The sequence below is a fragment of the Stylophora pistillata genome, chromosome 7 (genome assembly GCF_964205215.1).
Source record: "Stylophora pistillata chromosome 7, jaStyPist1.2, whole genome shotgun sequence".
In the NCBI taxonomy this organism is placed as follows: Eukaryota; Metazoa; Cnidaria; class Anthozoa; order Scleractinia; family Pocilloporidae; genus Stylophora; species Stylophora pistillata.
The window spans coordinates 19,727,940-19,753,122 of NC_142525.1; the positions used below are offsets into that span (position 1 = coordinate 19,727,940).

At 36.2% G+C, this 25,183-nt stretch overlaps 1 protein-coding gene across 4 annotated transcripts in view; it reads left to right on the forward strand.

Moving 5' to 3' along the window:
* Nucleotides 1-25,183, forward strand: part of LOC111330870 (phospholipid-transporting ATPase IF) — a 32,256-nt gene that overhangs the window by 1,830 nt on the left and 5,243 nt on the right. For all 4 annotated transcript variants that reach the window (XM_022935843.2, XM_088726808.1, XM_022935844.2 and 1 more), the window contains exons 2-38: nucleotides 1,704-1,838; nucleotides 2,306-2,395; nucleotides 3,267-3,347; nucleotides 4,168-4,275; nucleotides 6,782-6,910; nucleotides 7,080-7,183; nucleotides 7,959-8,012; nucleotides 8,588-8,652; nucleotides 8,799-8,830; nucleotides 9,230-9,279; nucleotides 9,801-9,939; nucleotides 10,420-10,510; nucleotides 11,100-11,158; nucleotides 11,473-11,529; nucleotides 14,311-14,400; nucleotides 14,966-15,034; nucleotides 15,378-15,476; nucleotides 15,769-15,812; nucleotides 16,065-16,133; nucleotides 16,236-16,309; nucleotides 17,411-17,514; nucleotides 17,668-17,739; nucleotides 17,967-18,008; nucleotides 18,395-18,462; nucleotides 18,651-18,705; nucleotides 18,876-18,944; nucleotides 19,431-19,510; nucleotides 19,617-19,705; nucleotides 20,118-20,191; nucleotides 20,648-20,896; nucleotides 22,207-22,266; nucleotides 22,483-22,610; nucleotides 23,040-23,098; nucleotides 23,201-23,277; nucleotides 23,623-23,688; nucleotides 23,825-23,928; nucleotides 24,266-24,452. In XM_022935843.2, coding sequence (XP_022791578.1) covers nucleotides 1,704-1,838; nucleotides 2,306-2,395; nucleotides 3,267-3,347; nucleotides 4,168-4,275; nucleotides 6,782-6,910; nucleotides 7,080-7,183; nucleotides 7,959-8,012; nucleotides 8,588-8,652; nucleotides 8,799-8,830; nucleotides 9,230-9,279; nucleotides 9,801-9,939; nucleotides 10,420-10,510; nucleotides 11,100-11,158; nucleotides 11,473-11,529; nucleotides 14,311-14,400; nucleotides 14,966-15,034; nucleotides 15,378-15,476; nucleotides 15,769-15,812; nucleotides 16,065-16,133; nucleotides 16,236-16,309; nucleotides 17,411-17,514; nucleotides 17,668-17,739; nucleotides 17,967-18,008; nucleotides 18,395-18,462; nucleotides 18,651-18,705; nucleotides 18,876-18,944; nucleotides 19,431-19,510; nucleotides 19,617-19,705; nucleotides 20,118-20,191; nucleotides 20,648-20,896; nucleotides 22,207-22,266; nucleotides 22,483-22,610; nucleotides 23,040-23,098; nucleotides 23,201-23,277; nucleotides 23,623-23,688; nucleotides 23,825-23,928; nucleotides 24,266-24,452 — 3,222 coding nt within the window. The remainder of the gene's footprint in view (nucleotides 1-1,703; nucleotides 1,839-2,305; nucleotides 2,396-3,266; nucleotides 3,348-4,167; nucleotides 4,276-6,781; nucleotides 6,911-7,079; nucleotides 7,184-7,958; nucleotides 8,013-8,587; nucleotides 8,653-8,798; nucleotides 8,831-9,229; nucleotides 9,280-9,800; nucleotides 9,940-10,419; nucleotides 10,511-11,099; nucleotides 11,159-11,472; nucleotides 11,530-14,310; nucleotides 14,401-14,965; nucleotides 15,035-15,377; nucleotides 15,477-15,768; nucleotides 15,813-16,064; nucleotides 16,134-16,235; nucleotides 16,310-17,410; nucleotides 17,515-17,667; nucleotides 17,740-17,966; nucleotides 18,009-18,394; nucleotides 18,463-18,650; nucleotides 18,706-18,875; nucleotides 18,945-19,430; nucleotides 19,511-19,616; nucleotides 19,706-20,117; nucleotides 20,192-20,647; nucleotides 20,897-22,206; nucleotides 22,267-22,482; nucleotides 22,611-23,039; nucleotides 23,099-23,200; nucleotides 23,278-23,622; nucleotides 23,689-23,824; nucleotides 23,929-24,265; nucleotides 24,453-25,183) is intronic.

Consider the following 25,183-nt stretch of genomic DNA (forward strand, 5'->3'; position numbering starts at 1 on the left):
AACAAGTATCAGTTAATGACTTTAAGGATAAGGTAGACCTCACGGGTGTCCTTCACAAAATTTTTAATGTTATTGGAAGGATAACCACCATTAACTTTATATCAGTGGAAAGGTTATGAAATGCTTTATTGGGAAAGTTTTATTTTGTTTTAGCCTGATATAATCACAAACCCAGTAGGGAACAACAATCTGAAATGGACAATGTTTCTTTGAGTGAATGAATGGCATATCAAATCTGATTGCACAACTAAAACTTCTGCACAATTTCAATCCTGAGGGGCTGGTCTTCAAAACCATGTGGGGATTTTGTGGTATTCTTATCAATTGTTTTGCAATTTGTCTGTCAAGTTTGCTGATGAAAGTTTTACAAATAGATATTACATCGGAGGCCATTGTGGGAGATCCATTTTGAAATATGGAATTGCCCCACATGGTTTTTGGTTTTTTTAGGTTGGTATCTTTGGAGTCTTCAGACCAAATTTCATGACAATCTGTTTAGCTTACATACCCCATTAATTCCTTCAAAGAAGGCCTTTTTTGCTTCCAAAGTTTTGCCAATAGTTCATGCCTTTGGGTGACTACAAGTCAAGTCATGTCAACACTCTGAAAAAATGCTAACCCCCCCTGATTGACTAACTGACAGAATCAGGCTAATTGCAGTGAAAATCTTACTCTCTCTCAGATTGTTATATCCTTATCTTGACAAAACCCAATATCTCTATCATTGTTATCTAGTTTATAGTTTATAATTTTATTAGCTTCGCCAACTGGCAGGGACACCGCAACAGCTTGCGCCAATTACTGTGGGCCCAGTAAACCCACCCATCCCACCCCAGGGGAGGACATCCATCACACAGTAATCTTGTGCGTGAGAAATTAACATCTCCTACCCCCAACCCTGCAGGAGACAGGACCTCCATTTATTTGTCCCTATCCGAGAAGGCTAGAATATCTAACCATTTCCTGATGTTATAGAAGGTAGCAAATTCTTCTCAATTATTTTAAGACCTTGAGTGTTGGTCCGGCTGGTGCTCGAACCCTTGACCTCCCACACAACAGTCCAGCACACTATCTATTGGGCTAACTGGGCGGCGGTTATCAATAAAAAAAAAAGTGTTAGTTACCCCATAGCAAGTGAAAAAAGTATTGTGGTGCAAAATTACCCAGGTTAAAAAATTGTCCCTAGTGAAAAATTAAATTTACCTAATTAGAAAAAAAATTACCTGCAATTATACAAAATGTAAATTAGATTGTTGTCATGGAAACAGGACTATGTTATATTTTGTACCTGAAAAATTTTTGTGACTTAGGAACAAGCTGAGTGCTTTTGATATGGTTGTCTTTACACAATTTTAGCCATTTAAAAATAGGCCATTTAAAAGCAACCATCCTTTTTTTTATGTTCCAACAAAATATGAAAAAGGAATGTAACTCAAAGTCACTCAAGAGCACTTTTAAGTGTCCTTTATGATTTTTGTTAGGATCAGCATTGACAGAAGAGGACCTTAATAAATCTCTTTGTGAGGAACTTGGATTTTTCTTTTTGCCAACCTGATAAAAAATGAGGGATGCCTTCCCTTTTTTCCGATGTTCAAGCCCAAAATTTCCTTTTTCTTTTCAGGAGTTTTGTAGATAACATAGAAATCGAATCTTGACTAAATTTGGCTGCTCCTATATTTAAACATGATTCCTTTTGTTTTTAGGGATTACTTCCGGGAAGGGTGCGACATGATGAAGAGTGGCGAACTGTTTATGTACTTAATAAGTATCCCAGCAATGATGCAGACATTGAAGTCAAGCAGAGGAGATATGCTAACAATGTAATTGTTACATCAAAGGTGGGTATTTCTTTGAGATGTTCGCATGCAATAAGATTTGATATGTAGTTATGATGATTATGTTTGGTCATCCAACCCTAAGTTTTTTTTAAACTTGTAGTCTTCCTAATGGTAGCACAATTTTCCCTTTTACCTGATGGGAATTGCTTCTGGCCTGCAACAGAAGTAGGGGCCATGGTTTATTTTCAATTCTACAGTATTTAAAGACTAAAACTGATAAAACATTGATATTCAGTAAAGTTGAATAAGATACTACAAGTTGCATTTTTATGTAAAGCAAAGTTAACTACATATAGGTCCTATAAAGCTTTTATGTGCAAGCCAGATATTAAATTTTGAGGATTACCAGTAGTTCTCTTTTGAAGTGATACAGTACAGATGGCAGTTGATTTCTTATCTTGGTATTTTTTTTCTATTGTCTTGATTATTAAGTGCATCTTGAACCTTAATTTTCTTTTTTATTGCAGTACACAATACTGAATTTTATCCCAAAGAATTTGTTTGAACAGTTCCGTAGAATTGCAAATTTTTACTTTCTCTGCATTGGTGTCATTCAGGTAAGGAGGAACTGTATTCTTTTTCAAACCATGTTTTTGAGACCTCACTTCCTTTTCATTGCTTAGATATCATTCACCTGAACTTTTTCATCCACCTGGAAACAGAAGTATTTTAACTTGCCATTTTCCATTTGGTTCAAATTAGTTTTTATTAGTGGAATTTGTATCCCTTTGAACACCATCCATGGCAGGTCAGAAAAGGTGCATTGTATTTATTGGCTTAGCAGTGTTTGTATCATTTGATTTAAGAGGCTTAAGAATCCTCTTTATTCATAGTTTTAAAACATTCCTCTTTTTCAGTTTTCTTACTGCGAAGGTCGTTCTCATAATATTGTGCGTTTCTTTAACTGCAGTTCAAATATATGATTTTCATATATTCTTAGCATTTGACTCATCATCTGACGGGTTTATTAAGAACCACCCTAGTGATCAGCTCCCAGTTGGCTTGTTAGCTCAGTTGGTAGAGCACTGCACCGTCTGGTATCTCAAAGGTCATGGGTTTGAATCCCGTATGAGCCTGAATTTTTTTCAGGTCTTATTTTCACTACTGCTTAAGTAGTGCTCCTTACACTGAAGATCGTTCTCATATGCATTTCTTTAAGCGCAGTTCAAATATATGATTTTCATATATTCTTAGCAATTTCACTTAGTTGATATAACCAAATTACCTTGTTACCCCCACGAACGCAACACCACAGTTTCTTTAGAAACTTACCTCCTATATAGGAGGGAGTGTTCACTTCAGAGATCTGGCCTGCTGGTGCCGCATACACAATGAGCAGAAAAATTGAATGTTTGTATTGAACTAATACTAACAGTGTTTATATGTACATACTAGACAATGACCTCTTTTGATGTTGTTTGGTTGCAGTTGTTAATTGACAGCCCTGTGAGTCCAGTGACCAGTATTCTTCCTCTGGTGTTTGTGATAACAGTCACTGCTATCAAACAAGTAGGTGCAGCACTTTTATTAACTTTATGCCCTAAGGTTTATGCATACATGTGTCACCTATATGCAAACCTAAATTAGTGCAGATTCAAAAATAAGTGCAAGCTACATGTATTTCTGTGCATGGCACATATTAAGTAACTTAGAAACAGTGCATGGCACAAAATGGCTGACTGTACTGAGGAAGTGACAACATGAGGGTCCAAAACTGAAACCAGCTGGTCACCAATTGAAAGTAACTGGAAATAGAATGTAGGTGACATGACTAGGATTTTGAGGATAGCTGCCTGCAGATGACAAGCTTGGCTTCTTGTCAAAGTTCAATGCCAGTGTTCTTGGCTCTGAAACAAAAATTTATGAATCAAAATTTTTGGCCAAAAAAATATAATTTTCCATTTGAAGAGCAGAAAAAGGGGTTAGTCTCTACTGGGTGCTCACAGAAAGAATATTATTTTGGATCCTAATACTGAAAACTTTGTCATTAGTGTTAGCCTCCTTTAGCTTTTATAGGCTGTGATATTTGACAGTGTGGTCCTGCATGGCAATTCCAAGGTTTTCCATTTCCCCTGTTTTTACTGCTAGGTAGCTCTTTTCTACTCCAGGAAATATGAATTGAAGCTTGTAGATGTAATTCTGTTGAAATCAATAAGTAGATGATCTTGTCATGAGCTCATACATTGGTTTTACAGGACTTTGAAGCTTTCACTATAATTATATTCCCTGTCAGGTCACCTGTCAATGACATAGCATTCATGGCACATGTTAATTGTGTATGTAATATTGTAGGTAATTTTTTTACTAGTACTGTTAATTAATTCTCAAGGGTTATGAGGACTGGCTTCGTCATAAGGCAGATAGAGAGGTAAACAAGAGACCAACCAAGGTCATCAGGCAAGGACAGGTGCAAGATGTTCCCTCCAAAAATGTCAAGGTGAGGTGCATATATTAACTGGCTACTTATTAATAAGCTGAGTAGTTTGAGAATTGTAGATCAGAGGAGTAATAGCACTCACTTGTAAAACTGTCTGATAGACTGGGGGTAAAGAACAGGAATTGTATTTTCAAGATATATTAATCGTAACAAATGACTATTTTTTTTATAATTATTGTTTGTTTACTTGGGTGAGAAAAAAGAAAATCTGAGGTCCAATGTCAACTTAAACCCCAGGGTGGGGTTGTTTAAAGATGGGTTAAGATAACCCAGGGTTACCGTGAAATTTAATTGAAGATCTGAAATCTTTAAAATTAATTTCACTTTAATTCCATATGTTTACAATTTGGTGATTGAATGCTCTAAGAAGAATTGGGAAAATTATCTTAAAACGGCTTTTGAACAGAGAAATATAGAAACCTGGATTAAAATTTAACCCTGGGTTAGCGCTAATCGGTCTTCAAACAACTGGACACAGACCTTTAAATTCCTAACTCTGTTGCCTTACCATTAAGCTACAGAGAATTCCATTGTAAGGTAGACCATTACCAGGTACATGTGTGAACCTTGTAAAATGAAATAAAAAAAATGACAATCTTTCTTTACTTATTGAATTTTGCCTCTATGGTAAAAGCAGCATTCAGGGTTATCATTAGAAGGCAGAACCCAGATAGCAGCACTAGGATACATTAATGTCAATTAATACCTGCCTAGCTTCACATAAAGGAGTTACCGTATTTATTCGTCTATAAGCCGATCTCGGCTATAAGCCAAGACCCTAAACTGCGGTCTGTTTTAATCGGGAAGGTTCTTAAAAGATGTAAATTGAAAATACTCGGCTATAAGCCGAGACCATATTCTGAGAATTCCATTCTCGAACAAACTGAAATGAACGCAAAAGTTTCGAAACAGAACAGAGTTTTAATGCAGTATTGCCGTCGAAAACAATTTCAAGATAACCAGAGAGTAAGTCATCAGTGAGTCGCTTAAGGAAAGATCAAGAGAATCTCTTTAATGGAGAGCTCGAGATGTCAGCGAAACGCACAACGATGGGCTGTTATACTCTGAAATATTCGCGGCTGGATGAGAGATTACTTTAGTGGTTTACTGAGCAGAGAAGCCAAGGTAAGTTTTCTTTTTACGTGATCGCAAATTACAACACCGTAACATGTGACGAGTTTGTTTACCAGTTGTGGGAATGGGCAATTCTGATTGGTCAGTTTCGAAATTCTTAAATCAACTCCGCAAGATCTATACACTCGTTCAAAACCTGCAGAATCTTAAATATTCCAGACTGCATGGAAGATGAAGAAATCTACTCGGAAGAAACGGCAGAACTAGCGGATGAGGAGGAGATGGACGGCGAATTCCACGCCAACACTGAGGACGAACAGTAGGCCGTATTTACTAGGCGCCCAAAACAACAAACCGCTCCTTTTGCGCAACCACCTAAATAAACGTAATGACCAACTTCAACTTGTTTTGCTATTTACTTTTGCATGCAATATCTCGGCTTATAAACGAATATATCTATGTTTCCTTTGAATTTGCTGTCTCCAACAAATTATGTTTGGAAAAGTACTCGGCTATAAGCCGAGAACCCTTCTCTAGCACAAATTTTCGAGATTTTGGTAAAATTTTGTGAAAAAATCGCTAGGCTTATAGATGAATAAATACGGTAACTTAGTATACAGTTTTATTTTTTGATCTGGTTACTTTAAAAATGATGTCCGGGCACTTAAAAGGTATAGAAACCTGTGAACATTGCTATCTTGGTAATATGCAGGATGTGTGTTACTTAGAAGCTGGTAATGGCCCAAAGTAACTCACCATAGAGCTGTCTGTGACTGGAATTGGATTTAATACCTCCTGTGACTGAAACTCAGATTTTGTTTTTGTCCTATATTCATGACATGAAAAATGATGCCTTTCATAATTCTAGCTGTTGCTCAGCTCATACACCTGGAAATTACTTTCTTTCTTATTCTGTTCACTTAAATGTTATTCAACAGCCAATTTTAGTCTAGAGAACTATATTCTAGTACAAACAAAATACATACATTTTCTCCTAGTTTTTTTCTAAAGAAAATTAAGGTGAAAAAAAAAGGAAAATGAAGTTATCAGAAATGTGTAGATTGATGGGATTTTATCTAAAAGGGTTACCATCAAGGCATGATTTTTAAACATTGTCAGTGCACCCTTTGTGCCTTTGTGATACCTTAAGGCATGGCTTATTTCTGTGGTAAGAATGTTTGCAATTACTGATGGAAAGTGGAATGTATCATAAAATTATAATATTCAAAAACATTTTCAGTGTTTACCAGTAGTGTTTCAACAATAATAGTACACCAGTCTTATTCTTTGTGTTTTTAAATCAGTGCGGAATCATACAAATTTTTGGTAACAGCTTTTAAACTGATAACTTATTTTACTCTACTTTCCTCATTACAGTCATTACTGTAACAATAATGACCAATTTACTGATTGCTGCCATGGGTGTGTGTAGGTTGGTGATATTGTTCAGGTATTAGATGATGAAGAGATTCCATGTGATCTTGTGGTGCTGTCCTGTGATGACCCAGATGGAACGTGTTATATCACAACTGCAAATCTGGATGGTGAAACAAATCTCAAGGTAACTGGAGCCTTCTGGCAGCAATGAAAGATCATTTTTTCAAAAACTTTTAGTGGTAATGATTTAAAAATGACACAAGTTATCAAAGTTATAAAATCCACTAGTATATACTGTGTGCTGCAGTTAAAAAAAACGCTGACAGCACATATTGATTGTATTTTTTCTGCAGGTGCGTAATGCGTTATCTGATACTGCAGGCATGCAGTCTGCTGAGCAGCTCTCTCATTTGATTTCACATGTAGAATGTGAGCACCCAAAGGAAGATCTGTATAGGTGAGGACAGTATGATGATTGTTGTGTTAAACATAGGAGGGGGGCACATCCTTATCAATTTGGGTATTGATTGGATTGTCTAATGTAAGAGAATTTGTGCATACAGGTAGCAATGAACAATTATAAGTTGGAACTACGGGTAAGCTTGATTCTCTCCAAATTGTGTTGCCTTTAAATTTGAATCATACAAGTTTTTAACTTTGATGACAAATTCTGCTCTGGTTGTGGACTGACTGCTTACAGTCACCATAAGGACTTAATCTGCACCAGGGTGATCAAAGCAGAAAGTTTGTCATAATAGTGGATTGATATTGGCACACATCCATCTACTAAAAGAAAATAAGTATTCATTTTATAATTTACATCTTATTTTCTGAAAATTAAACTAATACACTCACATGTATAAGAAATTATTAATAAAAATGATAAACTTATTAAGAATTACCTTTGAACCTTTTTACACTGTACAATCAGTATGCATATTCTCCATACTGTTCTCTATACATTGAGAGAGCTTTTCATTTACTTACTGAAGTGTGATTCAGGTTTGACAATGCAAGGAGAAACTACATGCCAGTCACTCTCAAGGGTTAAAGGGTTGAAGGATTAAAGGAGAAGCAACTGTTAATTTTGACCAAAATCACTAATTATTTATTCTTTTAGTTTTCATAATTGTGTTCTTTAGAATAACTTACTGCAATGTACATAATTGTGAAGTATAATAATTTTGTTTTAGATATGGTGCTCATTATTAAAGTGTAATTTGAAATTGTAGTTTTTCAGGTCGAATGGTAGTGGCACCCAGAGGGGGTGGAGAATCAGTACTCAAGTGAGATTTTGCATATTTGTTTTGAAAATATTCAAACTGTGTATTGTAAAATGTAATTATGGGATTACACTCTATGAAAGCAGTCTAATCAGGATCATAACAATGAGAAAGTACTAAACAACAGTCAACTTATCAGCCAATCCTAATCTAACTATCATGTACATGTATTTTTCCACCCAATCTGATATCATATGGTCCATATGCATACATGTACACTTCATTTGTTTTTATGATGATATGCCATGTATGTGACATGGTTATGATGGCATAACTGTGCCAAAAGCCATTACATATTGAGGCACAAACACCATGAACAAGTTAACTTTGATGAAAGGTACTGTAATATTTTGATAACAAATAAGTTTATGAGGTGTGGACGGTACCAGTGAGCTAAATCTCCCAACCAGCCATTTTAAAATGCTAATAAATAATAAATAAATAGTAGCATGATAACTAGTGAAAACCAGTAGTAGGCATTATAGCATGTATTTGAATCTATACAAATTTGATGTTTGGGATCAGTGAATATGATTGAAATGTATTTATTTAGTATAACTAACTTATTGTTTCTTTAGGGCCTTAGGTCCACAGAATCTGCTTTTGAGAGGAGCTCGGTTAAAGAATTCCTCATATACTTTTGGTAAGTGAATACTAGTAAATGCCTCTCTTTCAGTTTCAATAAATGCAAAAATCTTTGCCAAGTGTTAACAATTAATGTAGTCATCATTTGATCTTCATGTTTGTCATTCTACTCTTTGTCATTCAATGTAATTTGTGTCATTGTAGGTGTGGCTGTCTATACTGGCAGAGAAACAAAGGTGAGAATCAAAACATGTGCACATGAAATGATCCTTAAGATCTTAAATATCATTTAGTGAGTGGGTATTTTTTCAATAATTTTGTTTAATCTTAAGCTAGAATGGCATTTGATGTGAGTGAGATTAAAGGGCAGACTAAGGAACTGGGGCTGTGAAATGCACCATAAGTTGTACAATATACATTGTAACAGTATGTTGAAGTTGTGGCATGGAATTATATATTAGATAGGAATTGCTCACAAACATAGCAATTAATTGCTTAAAATTAGGTATTGTAGATTGCTTTATTTTAATTATTGTCTTGTGAATTTATTACTGACTGGCAAGACTCCTTTTGTTAAATCCAAATTGAGAGATAGTGAGTACTGACCATTAAATTCATTTTCTCTCTATTTTCAGATGGCTCTCAATCAGCAGCAAGGGGCTCACAAGTTTTCAACAGTGGAGAAGTATAATATGAATTCCCCTAATTTTTATTTTTTATTTTGTTTTCTTGTTACCTAAAGAACCAGTTACACAGTCATATAATTAATTGACTTATTAAGAGCAATGTGGTATGTGTATGTTAGAAGCCTAGCAATTACATACAATCTGAGTCTTTACTTAATACACTTCACAGCACACAGCGGCCACTAAGTAATTACCTGTTAGGGAGATGGATTATCATATTGATTTCATGTTTGAATTATTGTTATGCTCTTTTCCTGAGGCTGTATTGTTATCTCCACTTTAGTCACAATTATGTTCACCCTCTGATAACATATTGTCCTAATTTTTTCTAAATACATCAGTGTGTAACTTATCCTCTCACTGGTCAAAATCATCAAGCACACATACCAAGGTGACACTGTAAGAAGTATATAAAGTAGTGTTAGATGTAGCATTGTTAGAATTGAGTTGAGTATTCAAGGAAAAAATCCTTATTATTATGGGTGTGAAAATGATGTGATTGCTTTCTTTTGCATTGCAGGACAATGAATGTGTTCCTGATTGTTTTTCTAATTGTACTGCTGAGTCAAGGAGCTCTGTGTACAGGTCTGATGTTCTGGAAACAAGGTACACCATCAGGGAAGCCATCCTACATCTATCAAGAAGATCTTAAAGTCACAGTAAGTTTGTTTTTTTTTTTTGCTGTTTTTAGCATGACATTTGATGATGAATAAATTTTCAGCAGACAATGCTTTTATGTTTGTAACATGAAGGCTAAATCTTTTATTATATTAAGGGATTTTAAATGAGGTAAATTACATTTTGAACTGCAGCTCAGCTGTGAAGATTGTTGCTTTACTTAATTTTCATCTTCAAGTCAAATGAAAGTTTGTTTCACTGAAAATGATCAGAATCCTTCACAGGAAAGAGGAACCCTCTAAAATGTGCTCAACTAGTTATCTGGGAGGGACAAGTTCAAATCCCATTGAAGCCTGAATTTTTTCTGCAGTTGCTTAAATTGCAGCTGACCTGTTAGGATTGTGGCTTTACTTGATAGCTTGGGTAAATACAATATTAAAGAATGAAAAGTTAAAAGGAATTTCTTCCAGCCAAATTAACACCCCCTAAGAAAACCCCCTACCCTTACTTTCCCTTTTCAGTTCACAGGTTCTAATGGTGTTCTGGACACATTTCTTGTATTTCTTATTCTGTACAATTACGTCATTCCCATCTCGCTGTATGTTACAGTTGGTAAGTTTCCATTACTTGATTGTACTCATTAAAAAAACGAAACAAAGGAACATTTCATTTTGGAAATTGATGACCACAATGATCCTAGAATTACTTTCAAGCCTCTATGGTGAAGTGATCATCTACATGGTGGTAACAGCAAAGTAATTAGTCATTTTTGGGGTGTCAGTTGTGGTGGACAACAACAACAACTTTATTTTTTTTACCCCAAAATATACAAGAAAGAAAAATTTATAATTATAATAGTACAGACAATGATAGGGGCACTGGTTGCCCAAAATAACCTAAGAGTTAAAAATGCCAGGCAGCCAATTAATTAGAATATATTCTAAGAATATTTCTAAGTTTAGCTGTATATGTTATATTTAGTGTTTCAAAATGTAATTAACTGTAAAGTAATCGTCAGAGTTTGATCAAAGACTGGTGAATGCTGAAATACATTTATGTCCTGTTTAACAGATATTTACCATATATACCTGTCAGACTGTTCCCTAGATAAATATAATGTTATCTTTAGGTTAATGTTTTTATGTTAGATTGATTCATATTACTTAGCCTGTATGCATGTTGTCATTTTGTTTTCACGTAGAGCTTCAAAAATTTATTGGTGCATTGTTTTTTGCTTGGGACCATAAAATGTACTTCGAGGTAAGAAGAAATTTTTGTTTCAAGAGTTTGTCTGTCATGTATTAGAAGTTTGAATTTGTTTAATTTAGGATTCACTGTAGGTTCTTTGTAGTTACAAGTACGGTTGTAACATGTTTGTTGCCTATGTTCTCACATAAGAAGTAATGTATCTTGATACTATCATCATCAATGCATGGAACATGCAGTAAAGTCTGAAAACCTAGTAATGAAACTAGAAAGTTTGGTGACTTATGTTGCCAAGTTAGCATTTTTTAGAATGAAGGGAAGCTTAAAAAAGCTTGTTTGTTCAGTTGCTTGTTTGTTTGCCTTTTTAGGAAACAGATGAGCGGGCCATTGCTAATACATCAGACTTGAATGAAGAACTAGGACAGGTAGATAAGGAAAGAGTTTTGTTAATTCATCATGTTTTATGTTGATAATTCAAAATAAGGAGCCATCTCAACTCTCAAGGTTGCCAAACTACAAATGAATTCAGTGGATTTTGGTTCACTGCTTTTTCCAGACAGTACATGTAGAAATTATAGATTTTTAATGATTGCTCTGAGGGTAATGCATAAAGAAATCACTGTCTGTGAACAAATTTAAAGGCAAGGGAAGGAAGATATTCAAATCATTCTCCTTAGCTGAGTCTAAATTTCCTAATTGTGCTTTGATCGTGGCTATCGCCTTGATGTCGAGTCGATACAACGCCACTTTCGTACGAAGCAAATTGTAAAGAAGCCTACAAGAAAAAATGCAATTCTCGATTTGGTGCTTACTAATTTGCACGAATTCTGCAACACTCCACAATCGTTTCCACCTTTTGGTCTCTCTGATCATAATACTGTCACTGCCAATGCAAGGGCTAGAGACACCAATGATGACACTTCAGTCATGGTAGTACTCAAACGAGACAAACAAGCAAGCCGGAAAGCTGAACTAGGCCGATATCTAAATTCCATGGACTGGTCTTGCTTGTTCGCGAACACTGAAAACTGCCAGGACATGGTAAATGTATTCCAGAAAGTAATACAAACAGGACTGGACTGCCTGATGCCTATGAAAACAGTCCTTGTCAATACATCTGATGTCCCATGGATGACCTAGCACTTCAAAGGTCTTATATTGAAAAGGCAAAAGGCCTTTCACACTCATGGTACGGAATCAGAGCAGTACAAGTTCTTTAGGAACATTGTAAATCGCGAGAGGAAAAAGTGCAAAGGGAACTTCTTTAAGACCAAAATTGCACATGCGAAGGATGACAATCCAAAACTATGGTGGAAAGAAGTGAAGTAGCTTTGTGGCACCAAGTCCCACTCAGGCGACTTGAAACACCAGATTCAAATAGAAGGTGTCAATGATCTGTCTGATCAGGATCTAGCTAATATGATCAACAAAGCTCTTTTGGAGCCTCTTGAGGAGTATCGCCTGACGCAACCACTGGTCAAGGTACCCATTAAGATTGATACGCCAGATCTACATGAAATATCAGAACTACGGATTCTACGGTTGCTATCCAAGCTCAACCCATCAAAGGCAAGTGGCCCGGACGAGGTGCTAAATTGGCTCTTGAAGGAATTCACGGATTTTCTTGCTTTCCCAGTCAGCAAAATCATCAATGCATCACTTAGAGAGCAGTGCTTGCTGCATATATGGAAACTTGCTGATGTGACCCCCCTACCCAAGAGGAAGCCTATAGAAGATCTCAAGAAAGACTTGAGACCAACCTCACTGATGGCATGCCTCTCTAAGGTGGCAGAAGAATGTGTTGTAAGTCATTACGTCAAACCAGCCGTCTTGAGAGTTTTGGATCCAAACCAGTATGGGGTTGTGACAAACTCCTCTACAACCCAAACTCTAATTCACATGATTCGCCAATGGGCACAAACGACTGATGGAAACGGCGCCACGGTGAGAGCCACACTATACGATTATAGGAAGGCTTTTGATCTTATAGATCATGACATTTTAGTTAGGAAGCTGACCATCTTGGAGATACCCAAACATATAATTAATTGGATCATAGATTTTTTATCAGGCCATTTTCAGCTAATTAAACTTGCAAAGGGTTGTTTTTCCGAGTGGGAGTCAGTTCTGTCCGGCATCCCACAGAGAACAAAGCTAGGGCTGTGGTTATTTCTTGTGCTCATTAATGTTCTTGAAGTAAGTAGTGGTATAAATGCGGAAATGTGGAAATATGTTGATGACACTACGACCTCAGAAGTTGTCATCAAAGGAAAGGCAAGTATTTCACAAAGGATAGCTGACTGTGTAATGGGATGGTTTTCTAAAAATAGAGTACAACTGAACAATGATAAATGTAAAGAGCTTCGCATTACTTTCAGTAAACAAAAGCAGGAGTTTCCTCCAATTATAGTTAATGGGAAAGGTGTGGAAACCGTTAAGTCTGCAAAACTCCTTTGGGTCACCATAAGTGATGACCTGTCATGGAACGAGCATGTTAGTGAGGTTATAAACAAGGCCTCTAAACGTTTGTATTTTTTGGTGCAGCTTAAGAGGGCGAGACTCCCGACAAGTGAATTAGTGTTATTCTATTGCATTTCCATTCAATCTGTACCGGCGTTCTATTATTCACTGCCATTGTATCTCAAGACAGAACTGGAGCATGTCCAGAAAAGGGCGCTGGCTATTATTTTTTCCTGGGGATAGACTACAGCGATGCTTTAGTCAGCACTAAACTACCAGGCATTGAATGTTACAATGAAAATATTTGTAAGAAGACCTTTAATTCTATTTTAAATGATAAGAGTAACCGGTTAAGAAATCTTTTACCCTCAGCCCATAAGTCGTCTTACCATCTAAGATGATGCAGGTGTTTTGAAACACCAAGGTGGAAAACAAATAGGTTCAGGGACACATTTTTAATGAAATCTTGTATTGAGCATGATATTATATAAAATTAATACAGCCTTATTAATTTTAATGCTAGGTTTCATCATTTTACAGTATTCAATTTTACTGTTAGGCTTATTATTCTTCTTACATTAGTCATACTATTTAGATATTCTGTTACAGTTTTTGTAAATACGCAATTCAGCCCCTTAGAGGGCTGCCATGTATTTGTGAAATAAACTTTACCCGATGAGGGTTAGTGCAACACTGTTTAATGCCTATGAGGATAGAGAAAAAATATGCGTAATTTATTTTCGTAGATTGAGTATGTGTTTACAGACAAGACAGGAACACTTACTGAAAATGATATGCAGTTCAGGGAATGTTCCATAAATGGTTGCCAATATGTGGTGAGTAATCAATCATACAAATTTTCTTTAACCTTCCTAAGAGTGAGGGAAGCTTTGTTTAGAATATAATATTGGTTACAGATATGGTTCATCATGCTTAACAAATATGTGTTGAAAGAAACGATACAGTTTTTTGTCATTTGAATTTTCAGTTTCAATCAGACTTAACTGTGTCTTATCTTTAAGAGTTAAACTTAGGAAGCCAGTTTAAGTCATACATACTGAGATTTATGTTAGTGTCTTTGATTGGAAAAATGTCATATTTTCACAGTTGTTTGCTTCCAACATTTGAAATGTGTCACTCAGTAAGAAAAAACTTCGATATGTATGAAATAAGAACATCATACCATGGAAAGTGCTTGAATGATATTTTAACCCCTTTTAGCGATGGATCTAAAAACTCACTTGTTCACTGCACTCACCTGAATGTTTTTTTATGCATCACAACATATGAATAGAAATCGTCTGTACTGTAATAATTTCTATTTATGCTGGGATTTAGTTTCATGGACACTTTCTGATTGCATTATATTTTTTGTTTTTGTTTATTTCTTTTCTTTTCTAGGAGCTAAACAGTCAGTTATTTGTGGCAGATCAAACAGATGGTCCATGTGTTTCTGCTCAAAGTGTCTGTGTAAGTTGAAGTTTATTTTTGACTTCCTAAGTTTTCGATGAAAAAGAGTTATCAGTTAAACCATGACTTTGACATGTATAATCAGGCAATTTTTTTAATTGTTAAATGTAATTTTATTTTGTTGTTAAACTCTTTACAACACACTTACATAATTGAGAAAAAAACATTTTTGAACTTAAATATAAAGTTTATTCATGACCTCAACTTTTAATGGAACAGAGTCATCATTGGCAATTTTTTTTAATAGTTTACTTTAATTTTATTTTGTTTTTAAACTCTTAATAACACACTTACATAATTAACATGTTTAAACTTAAATATTCTTGCATAATTTCATTTTCAGCCAGAAGTTATGCAGTTTTTCCTTGCACTGTCCCTTTGCCACACTGTTCAAGCTTCCAAGGAGACCAATCAGGATTCTATCTATGATTATCGGTACCAGGTACCTGTCACAATTGCTGTGTTTAGTAAATAGGAAAAATAGGCTTTCTACTGTTTGACTAGAAAGCTAAGGACTGTGTGTAAGTCATTTTTTTTTTTTGCCTTCCTAGAAGCAATTTCTCTTGAATTCTCATTTGTCTTGTGCCAATTACTTAACTTGCTGTGGAAGGCTTTATTTTCTTGACTTACAAAGTTTTTCCTTTCTTTCCTTTAGAAGTTAAGTATTTCTCTACTCATGTCTTGAATAAAGGCTCGTTTTATGAGATTTTAAAAATGCTCTGTATCTTATTCAGGCCTCATCTCCTGATGAGAAAGCTCTAGTGGAAGCAGCTGTAAGGTATTATTGATTGTATCTTTTTCCTTCCCTGTGTCCCTGCCTCTTGTTCTCTGACTCTCTGTCTCCCTACTCCCATCCCCCAAGTCACTTTAAGGGTGCCTTCTCTGTCCTTCCTCAGTGGGCCAACAGGTTTGTGTAGTTTATTCTCGATGTTTTTACTTAATCCCACTATAAAGTGTAAGAGTTAGTGCTATGTTGCGCTTTTTGCTGTTGTTTCATTCATCTATTTCATTGGCATTGTTTTGTGCACAGATTTGGAGTCACTTACCAAGGAAAGATTGGTGATGATATTGAAGTCAAAGTTGCTGATGTGATTGAGAGGTTAGTGAAACTTATTGAGTTGTAATTTACAGAGACTTTTCAATTGGAACGCAAATGATTAAACAGTTACATATGTACATCAGCGTTATTTTTTTATTCTAGGTACACTCTTCTTCATATTCTTGAATTTGATTCAACCAGGAAAAGAATGAGTGTCATTGTTAGGTCACCAAGAGGTAAGTAAACTTGAGATTAATGCCTGGTGAAGACAGTACTGTAGTTCTATTGAAGGAAGGTACGTATTGGGAAAAACTGTGCCGGAGGTCTTGGATACTGGTACTCAAGACAAAGGGCAAAGTTTTTCCCAATATGGAAAGACCTAGGCTGGTGGATAACATTTCTATTTTTATCTTAAACTTTACAAAATGGTTGCCAAAAGAACCTGTGATTTCTGGCTTATAGCCACTAGCACATTATGTTTTCAGTTATTGCATGCTATTTTAAAAAGGAAAGTTTTCCTTGCAGAAATATCTTAATAGGTTCGATCGGTACATCATGAAATTTCAGGGAATATAATTTTCTTCAAGAGAAAGAATTTTACTGTTTAAACCAGCAAATTATGTAGATCCAAAGGTATGTATAATTATATGCAGAATATCTTAATACGCAGAATGACAGAATATCCTAAAATGCGGAACGACGACTTTATGTATGAAACAAAAGTCCTTAAAAATGGAATTGCAATAAATTAGGAAAATCATTTCTAATTAACAGGCGAAATTAAAAGAAGCATAGATAATCATTGTTGGAGCCCAGATGATTGGGGAGCCATGAGGCTTTTGAGCTAGCCCCTTTGAAGTATTGTTATGATTATATTGCTATCATTGTTATTATTGTTGTTAATACTATTATTTGTTACCATTTAATTATTGGTAATGTCAATTAGACAATATATTCTTGAATCATCTTTCTCTTGTGGAACAGGGTACTCATAAATATGTGGGATGCGGGAGGTTTTCTGTTTTGCCTGGAGACTAATATTCTGCAGCACTTCCCTCTAACATTATCATATGACCTCTAGTTCTTTTTGATGCTTTAAAAATTGTGCTTTTCTTGTTTTCTTGTAATGACAAGCATATGAACATCGTGGTTTCTTTCAAGAATGGGCTTGGGGAAAATTTCAAATATTTTTTTTATGGTTGAGGTTTAATCAGAACGTAGGAGTATTATGAGCAAGTCATGTCTGCAGTTTATCACAATGCACTCAGACCGACATGCCAAGAATACAAAATAGCAAGTAATTATTATAAAATTAACTTTACTGTTTTTGTTCCCAGGTGAACATATGATGTTAGTGAAAGGAGCTGAGACAGCTGTTCTGGATCGACTGGCCTCAGGACCAAAAAATATTACTCTTGATCATGTCAATGAATATGCCGAGGTATGTGTGATGGTTAAACTAGCTGAAGTCGCTTCTGTAAAAATGACTACATGTATCAATCAAACTATAATCAGCATTGTGATAGCACTACTGCATGTATTTAAGTAGTCCAGTGACGCTGTTGGTACTGAATTGTTTTCTTGTGGTTAACAGAAGGGACTGCGGACATTAGTTGTTGGTCGTAGAGTGCTTTCAGGAGATGAATATGTTGTAATTAATGCAAAGGTAAGTGGCGCCTTTTTTAAAACGATAACTTGAAAGGGCTGGCTTTTATTCTGAAATGTAATTTATTGAAATAACATACATGTAGAGAAGATGAATTATGACAAACAGGAAACTTGCCTTTCGTGAACTTCTTTTGTTTTCAGGGAAAGGCCCAAACAATTAGTACCATGCTGGTTGTTATCCTTATTGATTTGTAAATTAATACTGTTGGTTATTTTGCAATTTAGATCGACAAGGCTAAGCAAGCAATTCTTGATAGAGAAGAGCAGGTGTGTAGCAATGTCTGTTCTTGTATTTTTACACAGATGTGTGTTGAAAGGCCTGTAATGATATAATTAAAATCTAGATCAACCTGCTGGCTTCCACAAATTGTTCAGGAGACAGTGAGACCTTGGATAACAAGTAACAAAGAAGTGAAAAACAAATTCGACTCATTCCCCTTCCAACTGCAATTCTGAGGAAAACTAAGCAAGTGACCACTATGATTTGAACTGACTTCATATTTGCTTGCTCTGTGGAAGTGCCTTTTAACAAACAGATCTTTGTTTAAGATTGTATTTACGTCTTTTGTGTTTCATTTTTGTTTGATCGTTCTGGTAAATAATATTTTGCTTGCCCTCACTGATTCTAATTGCATGTTCGATTTATGAGACAGCTTGCACGTGTTTATGATGAAGTGGAGAGAGATTTTCACATCCTTGGAGCAACGGCTGTTGAAGATAGGTATGTTAGTCATAAATACATTTAGGTGTAACCTGTAGACATAATTTATTGTATTATAATTTATTCGGAATGAGAAGATGGGCATGTTTGGGGATCCAGTAAAATTCAACCAAAAAATAGTTGTAATTACAAACTTCAGTTAGATGACAAGACTCATCACATAATGTTTTCCACCTGTTCGGTTCAAGATTGCAGGATGGAGTTCCAGAAACAATAGAGGCCTTGCGTCAGGCAGGGATCAAGGTAAGCATGCTAATGAATGGAATCAAAATGTGCATGTTTCATTCCTTCAAGATTATGTACCAGTCCTGGACTAAAAATTTCCCATGTATATTCCAACGTTTGTTTCTGTTCGTAGCCTTTGAGGTATATTTTGGTATCGCAGTTTATTTTGATGTTTGTTTATTTTACAGGTGTGGGTTCTTACTGGAGACAAAGAGGAAACAGCAGTCAACATCAGTCATTCATGTGGACATTTCAAGGTATCAATAGAACATTTTTTGTACATAACTGACATGATGACTTGTGGTTCCTTCCATGCTTTAACTTAAGTGATGCTACACATAGTAGTGTTAGCGTGGCTTTGAATAGTAACTTGTTGAAATCACGATGGTGGGTGATGATTTTTCTTCTACGTCCTTTGTCGGGCCATGGAAAGTTTATGAGTCGCATCAGGAAGGTAATCAAAATGCTGCATTTTCATTTGTTAAACAGAAAAATTGTGTTTCAGTTTTATATTCCCTCAAACCAATGTTACAGTTTTAAACGTTTCAAAGTGTTCTCTTTCGTAGCCTGTGGTGATGTTGCAGATGTTGATATCTGCTTCGTTGCCTGGGCCTTTAAATCATGGTTGGTACATCCAGTGTTACCCATTACCAAAGAATGAGTGAGGGTCTAAATGGAGTTGCTTTGATACAGCTGTGGCTGGAAGTAGACAACTGTTACTCTTGTGTTCCTGTCCTTTGTAGGCGGGAATGGAGATAATGTTTGTCACAAAGAAACAGTCGGAGAGAGAATGTCAAGAAGAGCTTGTTAGCTGCCGTGACAAGTGGGTAGTTTCAATAGTGTGACAATTGTGCTCTAGGTGAAGTATTTTTCATGGCCTGTTGCAAAAGACAATCTTCTTATTTTCACTTTGTGCTCTGTGGTTACAGGATTCAACGCCGACCGCCCACAGATAGTAGGCCGTATGCCTTAGTTATCGACGGTTTTAGTGTGTCTCATGTTCTTCGGGACTTTTCAGGTAGGCCCAGTTACATAATATTGGAAACTGTGATTGTATAAAATTAAAATTAGTAAAAACTCCCAACTTGCCAACTGTAGGGCTTTAAAGGAGTTTACTTTGGAGACCGACCGTCAAAGAACGGGTACACTCTGATTAGATCGTCTGTCATCACTAAACTTCCCATTCCTATTTCTCACTCTATTTCTGATTCAGTAATCAATGAAAAGGACAAGTGCGTTTTAATCTTACAAATATACGATGTCGAGGGGAAAAAAACATGAAAAGAATGGTCAGCGAAACCTTTAATGACTGGTTTAGGGGTAGTTTTAGAATTTTAAACAGTTTATTTCATACTAACAGTCGCTTGTTGTATCAAAGTAGTTGCCAGGGTTAATTGTATGAAAAGTGACGTTTAATTGTTTTGTTACAGATTTGTTTTTGGAAATCTGTCAAAAATGTGTTGCTGTGTTGTGCTGTAGAATGTCGCCTTTACAGAAAGCTCAGGTATCTTGCGTAAATAATAATAACAATGATAACGATAAAGACAAAGACAAACGTGTGCCTTTTTTTTAACCATAACGTCACACACAAGTTCTCAGTAAATGAACATTTGCTAAGACATGGTAAGCTTGGAAAAAAAGTTCACGAAAGACTTAAATTCAACAAGTAGAATTTAGTCTCCAACTTATAACTAACCATAAGCAATCTAGTGAAAGTGATTACCTGTTATTTGTATTTTATCGACTGTTTTTTTTTTTATTCGAACTATTTTACCGATTGTTGTACTCAGTTCGATCCCAAAACCGTCCAGGCTTTGATAACAATGAAAGCAGGGTCACCTTCAGATTACATAATTTGTCACCAGTTTTCAATAGGCCTGACGAGGTATGTAGTTTTTCGCTCACTGGAATATCATAAGAGAATGGGTTTTGTTTCATTGGACTGTGTTCTTGTTCACAGATTGTCCAGTTAGTGAAGAGCTGTCGCAAGAAGCCAGTGACCCTCGCCATAGGTGACGGCGCTAATGATTGCGGTATGATTCAAGAGGCTCATGTGGGTATCGGTGTCATGGGAAAAGAGGGTCGGCAGGCGGTCAGGACTAGTGACTATGCTGTGGCTAGGTTCAAGTTTCTACGGAGAATACTGTTGGTGCATGGCCACTGGTATTACGTTAGAGCAGCAGTTATGGTGCAGTACTTCTTTTATAAGGTAACTTATTTAGCTGGGTAACCTTGTTAGGTCCATGTGCACACAGTTACAGGGCTCATACAGTGATTCAAAGAAATGGAAAATGTCAATAACAGAAATACAGTGGAACCTTTTTGTAATGGCCGCCTTGTGGACAGAGTGAAATGGTTGTTATAAAGAGGGAGAGGTTGGGTTATAATAAAACAAATGTTCTTTCGAAAGCCAGAACTTTTTGTTTTTTTATTTTTTTATTTATTTTTATTTTTTTATGTACTTTTTTAAGGAGGTTAATACATAAAGTGATCAAAATGTATTTACATCGAAACCAGAAATTAATTCTCGAGTGAGATCCAGTGATTACATATTTCGTGCGTCGTTCACTTTCAAGCCCAAAAGCCAATTTTTTTTTTCTTTCGAGAAATAGAGCTGATAGCGATGGTCTGCTCCAGCGAATAGTGTTACGCATCGTTACAGCGCCGTTCTTCCGTCGGTGATTAACTGGCTTAACTGGCCGCTGTCCAGAAATTATTTTGACAACTGAGGCGCGCTTTAATGGCGAACAGAGAAGTGGCCGGTTAAAAGCGTTCAACTGTGTTAAGTGATAGTGTGTGTTGTGGTCTTTTTTATATTAAAATTGGAATTTATAAGGAGGTGTTCGCCCCCCCCCCTCCCCCCCCGCCTAGGAATTTGATGTGATCAGTCTCTATGTCTGAAAAGTTCTGATAACTTATGTTCTTCCAACTAATCGCAAATTGATTAAGAGTGGGTGAGTTTTTAAAGAAACTGTGGTGCTGCGTCGGTGGGGGCGTTTGCTCGAAACGTCAGCTTTTAAACTCTTTACGGTGGCTAATTTACGTTATTAAAAACTAGATCATTGGATAATGCAAGTCAAGACTTTTTATTGGCTTAGCCATTATGGTATATCAGCCAATATACCACAATCTACAAATATGGCAAGCGTACGTGTCAGCTTAAAATTAAAAGGGAGCTAAAAATTTAATAAAATTTGATAATTTAGTTTAACGTTTTTGATAAAACAATTATTCCACTCGCGCTTGTTGGATATGAGATGATTATAGCCAACGAGGCGCGTAGCGCCTCGTAGGCTATCGATCATCTCATATCCAACAAGCGCTCATGGAATAATTGTTAATTATCAACTAAGTTGATAAAACCAAATTACTCAGTAAATTGATCTTGCCGAGTCTGACAAGTAGTTACTTCCTCGTTCTGACGCTCCTCGGTTATATCACGAGCTCAGTATTTACACAGCAAATCCCAAATCCCTCAACTCGTTGTATTCTAACATAGATTTACGTTTTATTTTTCAGAATGTGTGTTTTATCACACCACAGTTTTTCTACGCATTTTTTACATCTTTCTCTGGTCAGGTTCGTATGTAAATGCAATCTTTAAGTCGTCAGTGAATAGGCTACACTTGTTCTGTAGTCAGAAGCAGTTCGTGTTTTCTCTATGCAAAATCTTGTGGGGTAGGGACCATTATCAAGACAGTAATAAATGCAAAGATACGCTTGCGGCAGTAATCAGCCAGTCCGGGCTCGCATAGGCTATACCCTAACTCTGTGTATGATTTTTCCTGTTTGCAGCCGTTGTACCTCGCATTCTTTCTAACCGCGTACAACATTTTCTTCACATCGCTTCCTATTTTTGTCTATGGCATATTTGAGCAGAACGTCAACAGTGATGCATTACAAAGTCAGCCGCACTTGTACAGGTTCTGTATGCTCGTGTTTGTTAATATTACCTTCCTCCATTGTCATCCGTATGAAATACCCTCTCTCCTGTTTCAAATTGGTATCCCTGGAACTATAAAGCTTACCTAATCTTTTTGAGGAACCAATCGTTTTAGATTTGAAAAATTAATTAACATATACCACCATCTTGTTTTTACCATTGGCGCCACCTCTTAATAAAATTTTTGAGGCCATTGTTTCATTTTGTCCCGTAATAGGTTTTCTGTTGTCTGGTTGGCCCTGATTTTCTTTGTTACATTATAAATATGTTGGTGAAGAAACTTTTGAAACCATGAAACAATGAAACAAACTAAAAGACCGACAAATTGACAAAAAGTGATAGAACGCAGTCGTATCTCGCCAGTGTTACGGGTTCTTATCAATGATGAAAATTTTTCTCTTTTCCTTAGGGATATAAGTAAGAACTATCGCCTATCATGGACAGAATTCTTCTTCTGGATAATGTCTGGTGAGTTTTTCTTGGGTTACGCTTTCTTCCTGCTTATTTCTTGACTTCTTTCTTTCCTCTCTCGCTGATTATTCTGACTAATGTTTGCGGTGATTTCGTCAGGTTATTGGCACGCATTGGTATTCTTCTTTGGATCGTATTTCTTTTTTCAAGGTGATGCATTAGGACCTGCCATGTTGGTAAGATTTTTATCCTAGCTTCTAATTTAGTCTAATTAAGTGTCATCGACTGAAAATCGAAATCTGCTTGGCTAGCTTCGACACAATATCAGATATATTTTCAAAGGTAGCTCCCACTACTACTAAGAAGAAGAAAGGTGACATGCCTAATGCGCGAAAATTTCACTCATCTTTCCCATTCTCTCCTGGAGGACGATACAGTGGCATCGCCACTGTTTGTTTTATACTTTGTGTGGTGGTCTGTGGTGCTTTTTATCTTTCAAACGAAATGAGTGATTATCTTTATTGCTTCATTACATTCAATAAGCGAACAAGCATCTTATTTCTTTTATTTTCTGTCCCCAGCAATATGGAAACTGGTCGTTTGGAACGTTTGTGTTTACTGTTTGCATCATAGTCAGTAATCTCAAGGTAAGTACTCAGTGTTTGTGAGAAAGTAGGATACATTCGAGAAGAACCGCTATGATGAAGTGCGGTCATACAACTATCGCCAGTCACCCATTAATAGATAAACATCGCCATGACCACCGATATTATGACATTGCAGTTGGCACTGGTTACACATTACTGGACATGGATGACTCACGTTTCTACCTGGGGCTCCATCGCTCTGTTCTTCGTATCCACTATCACATATAGCAGTCAGACTTGGTAAGTACACACAACATGATTTTATGCTGAGTCCTTTCAAGTATACGTAAACGTGGTGCACTGAATATTCATGGACTGTTGACAACATTCCAAGAAATAAGTGCTAGTATATAGAATTTAGGATATGTTGTAGACATGCGTAAAGCTCCTTCTTCCCCTGTCACCAAAAGTCATCCTGATTATCTGATTATGCTAGTCAAATGATATTGTCTAATCATACAGGTACAATTGTACAGCATACAATTTTGAAGGAATTTGTATCAATGTATTAAATACGCCAAATGTAGACATGTTTCTTGACTAACCATAAGGTGCAACTCATAATGTTGTTTTTCAGGAAGGGTTTCCAGCTAGCATTCAGTGACGTAATATCATTAGACATGTACAAATTATTCTACCAACTGCTGTCCCAAGGAGTGGTGTGGCTGGCCATCTTGCTACTCATCTTCATGTCTCTCTTACCTGATATCTTCTTCATGCTCGTTGGTCGACATTTTTTTCCTTCAGAGACGCAAAAAGTTCAGGTGATTGTTTTACCCATTTTTACTGTTTAGTCTTTAGACTTTCTTCATTTGTGTTAATTGGAAGCTATGTTCTAATTCCTGAGTGAGTTAAAGTGGTTGAGTAAGGCGTGTCAAGAGTCTTCCTCGCCAAATACTAACACGAGCTGTTTCGTAACAGGGCGACAAACATGTTATTTCACTATTCGCTTATTTTTCGATTATCTTTGATGTGGACGGAGGATCCAGTTTTTTCCACGTTAGCGACGAGTTCTTGTGATGAAGTTCGTAGCATTGCATCACATCATAAGACTCTTATGGCCCCCCAAAAAAGCATTCTTTCTCATCCTGACGTACGTGAACGTTTTCTTACTTCTTTCTAATGTCTTCCTTTAAACAAACCCGCCACAAGGGATTATAAATTCATAATCTATTGCCCGCTGCTATAACTAAGTCTGTCAACTACTCGCGCATTCTGAATGGGAAGCTATGATTGTACACTAATCTGTAAATGCCCTCTTGTTTCCAATTGTCGCTTAGATAAGAAATTTAGATATCATTTTTCAAACTTATGATTAATTAATAAAGCCTTAATTGCAGAAATCTTAATGAAAATATGATGTTAATTATTACGTATTTTTATTTTTCCTGCTCAATTTTAATTCCCATTACGAAAGGATATCAAACACTCGGGTGTTCAATGGTATATTTTTATCTCAACCACTGTTTCGTAACCAAGCGCCTTCTGTATAGTA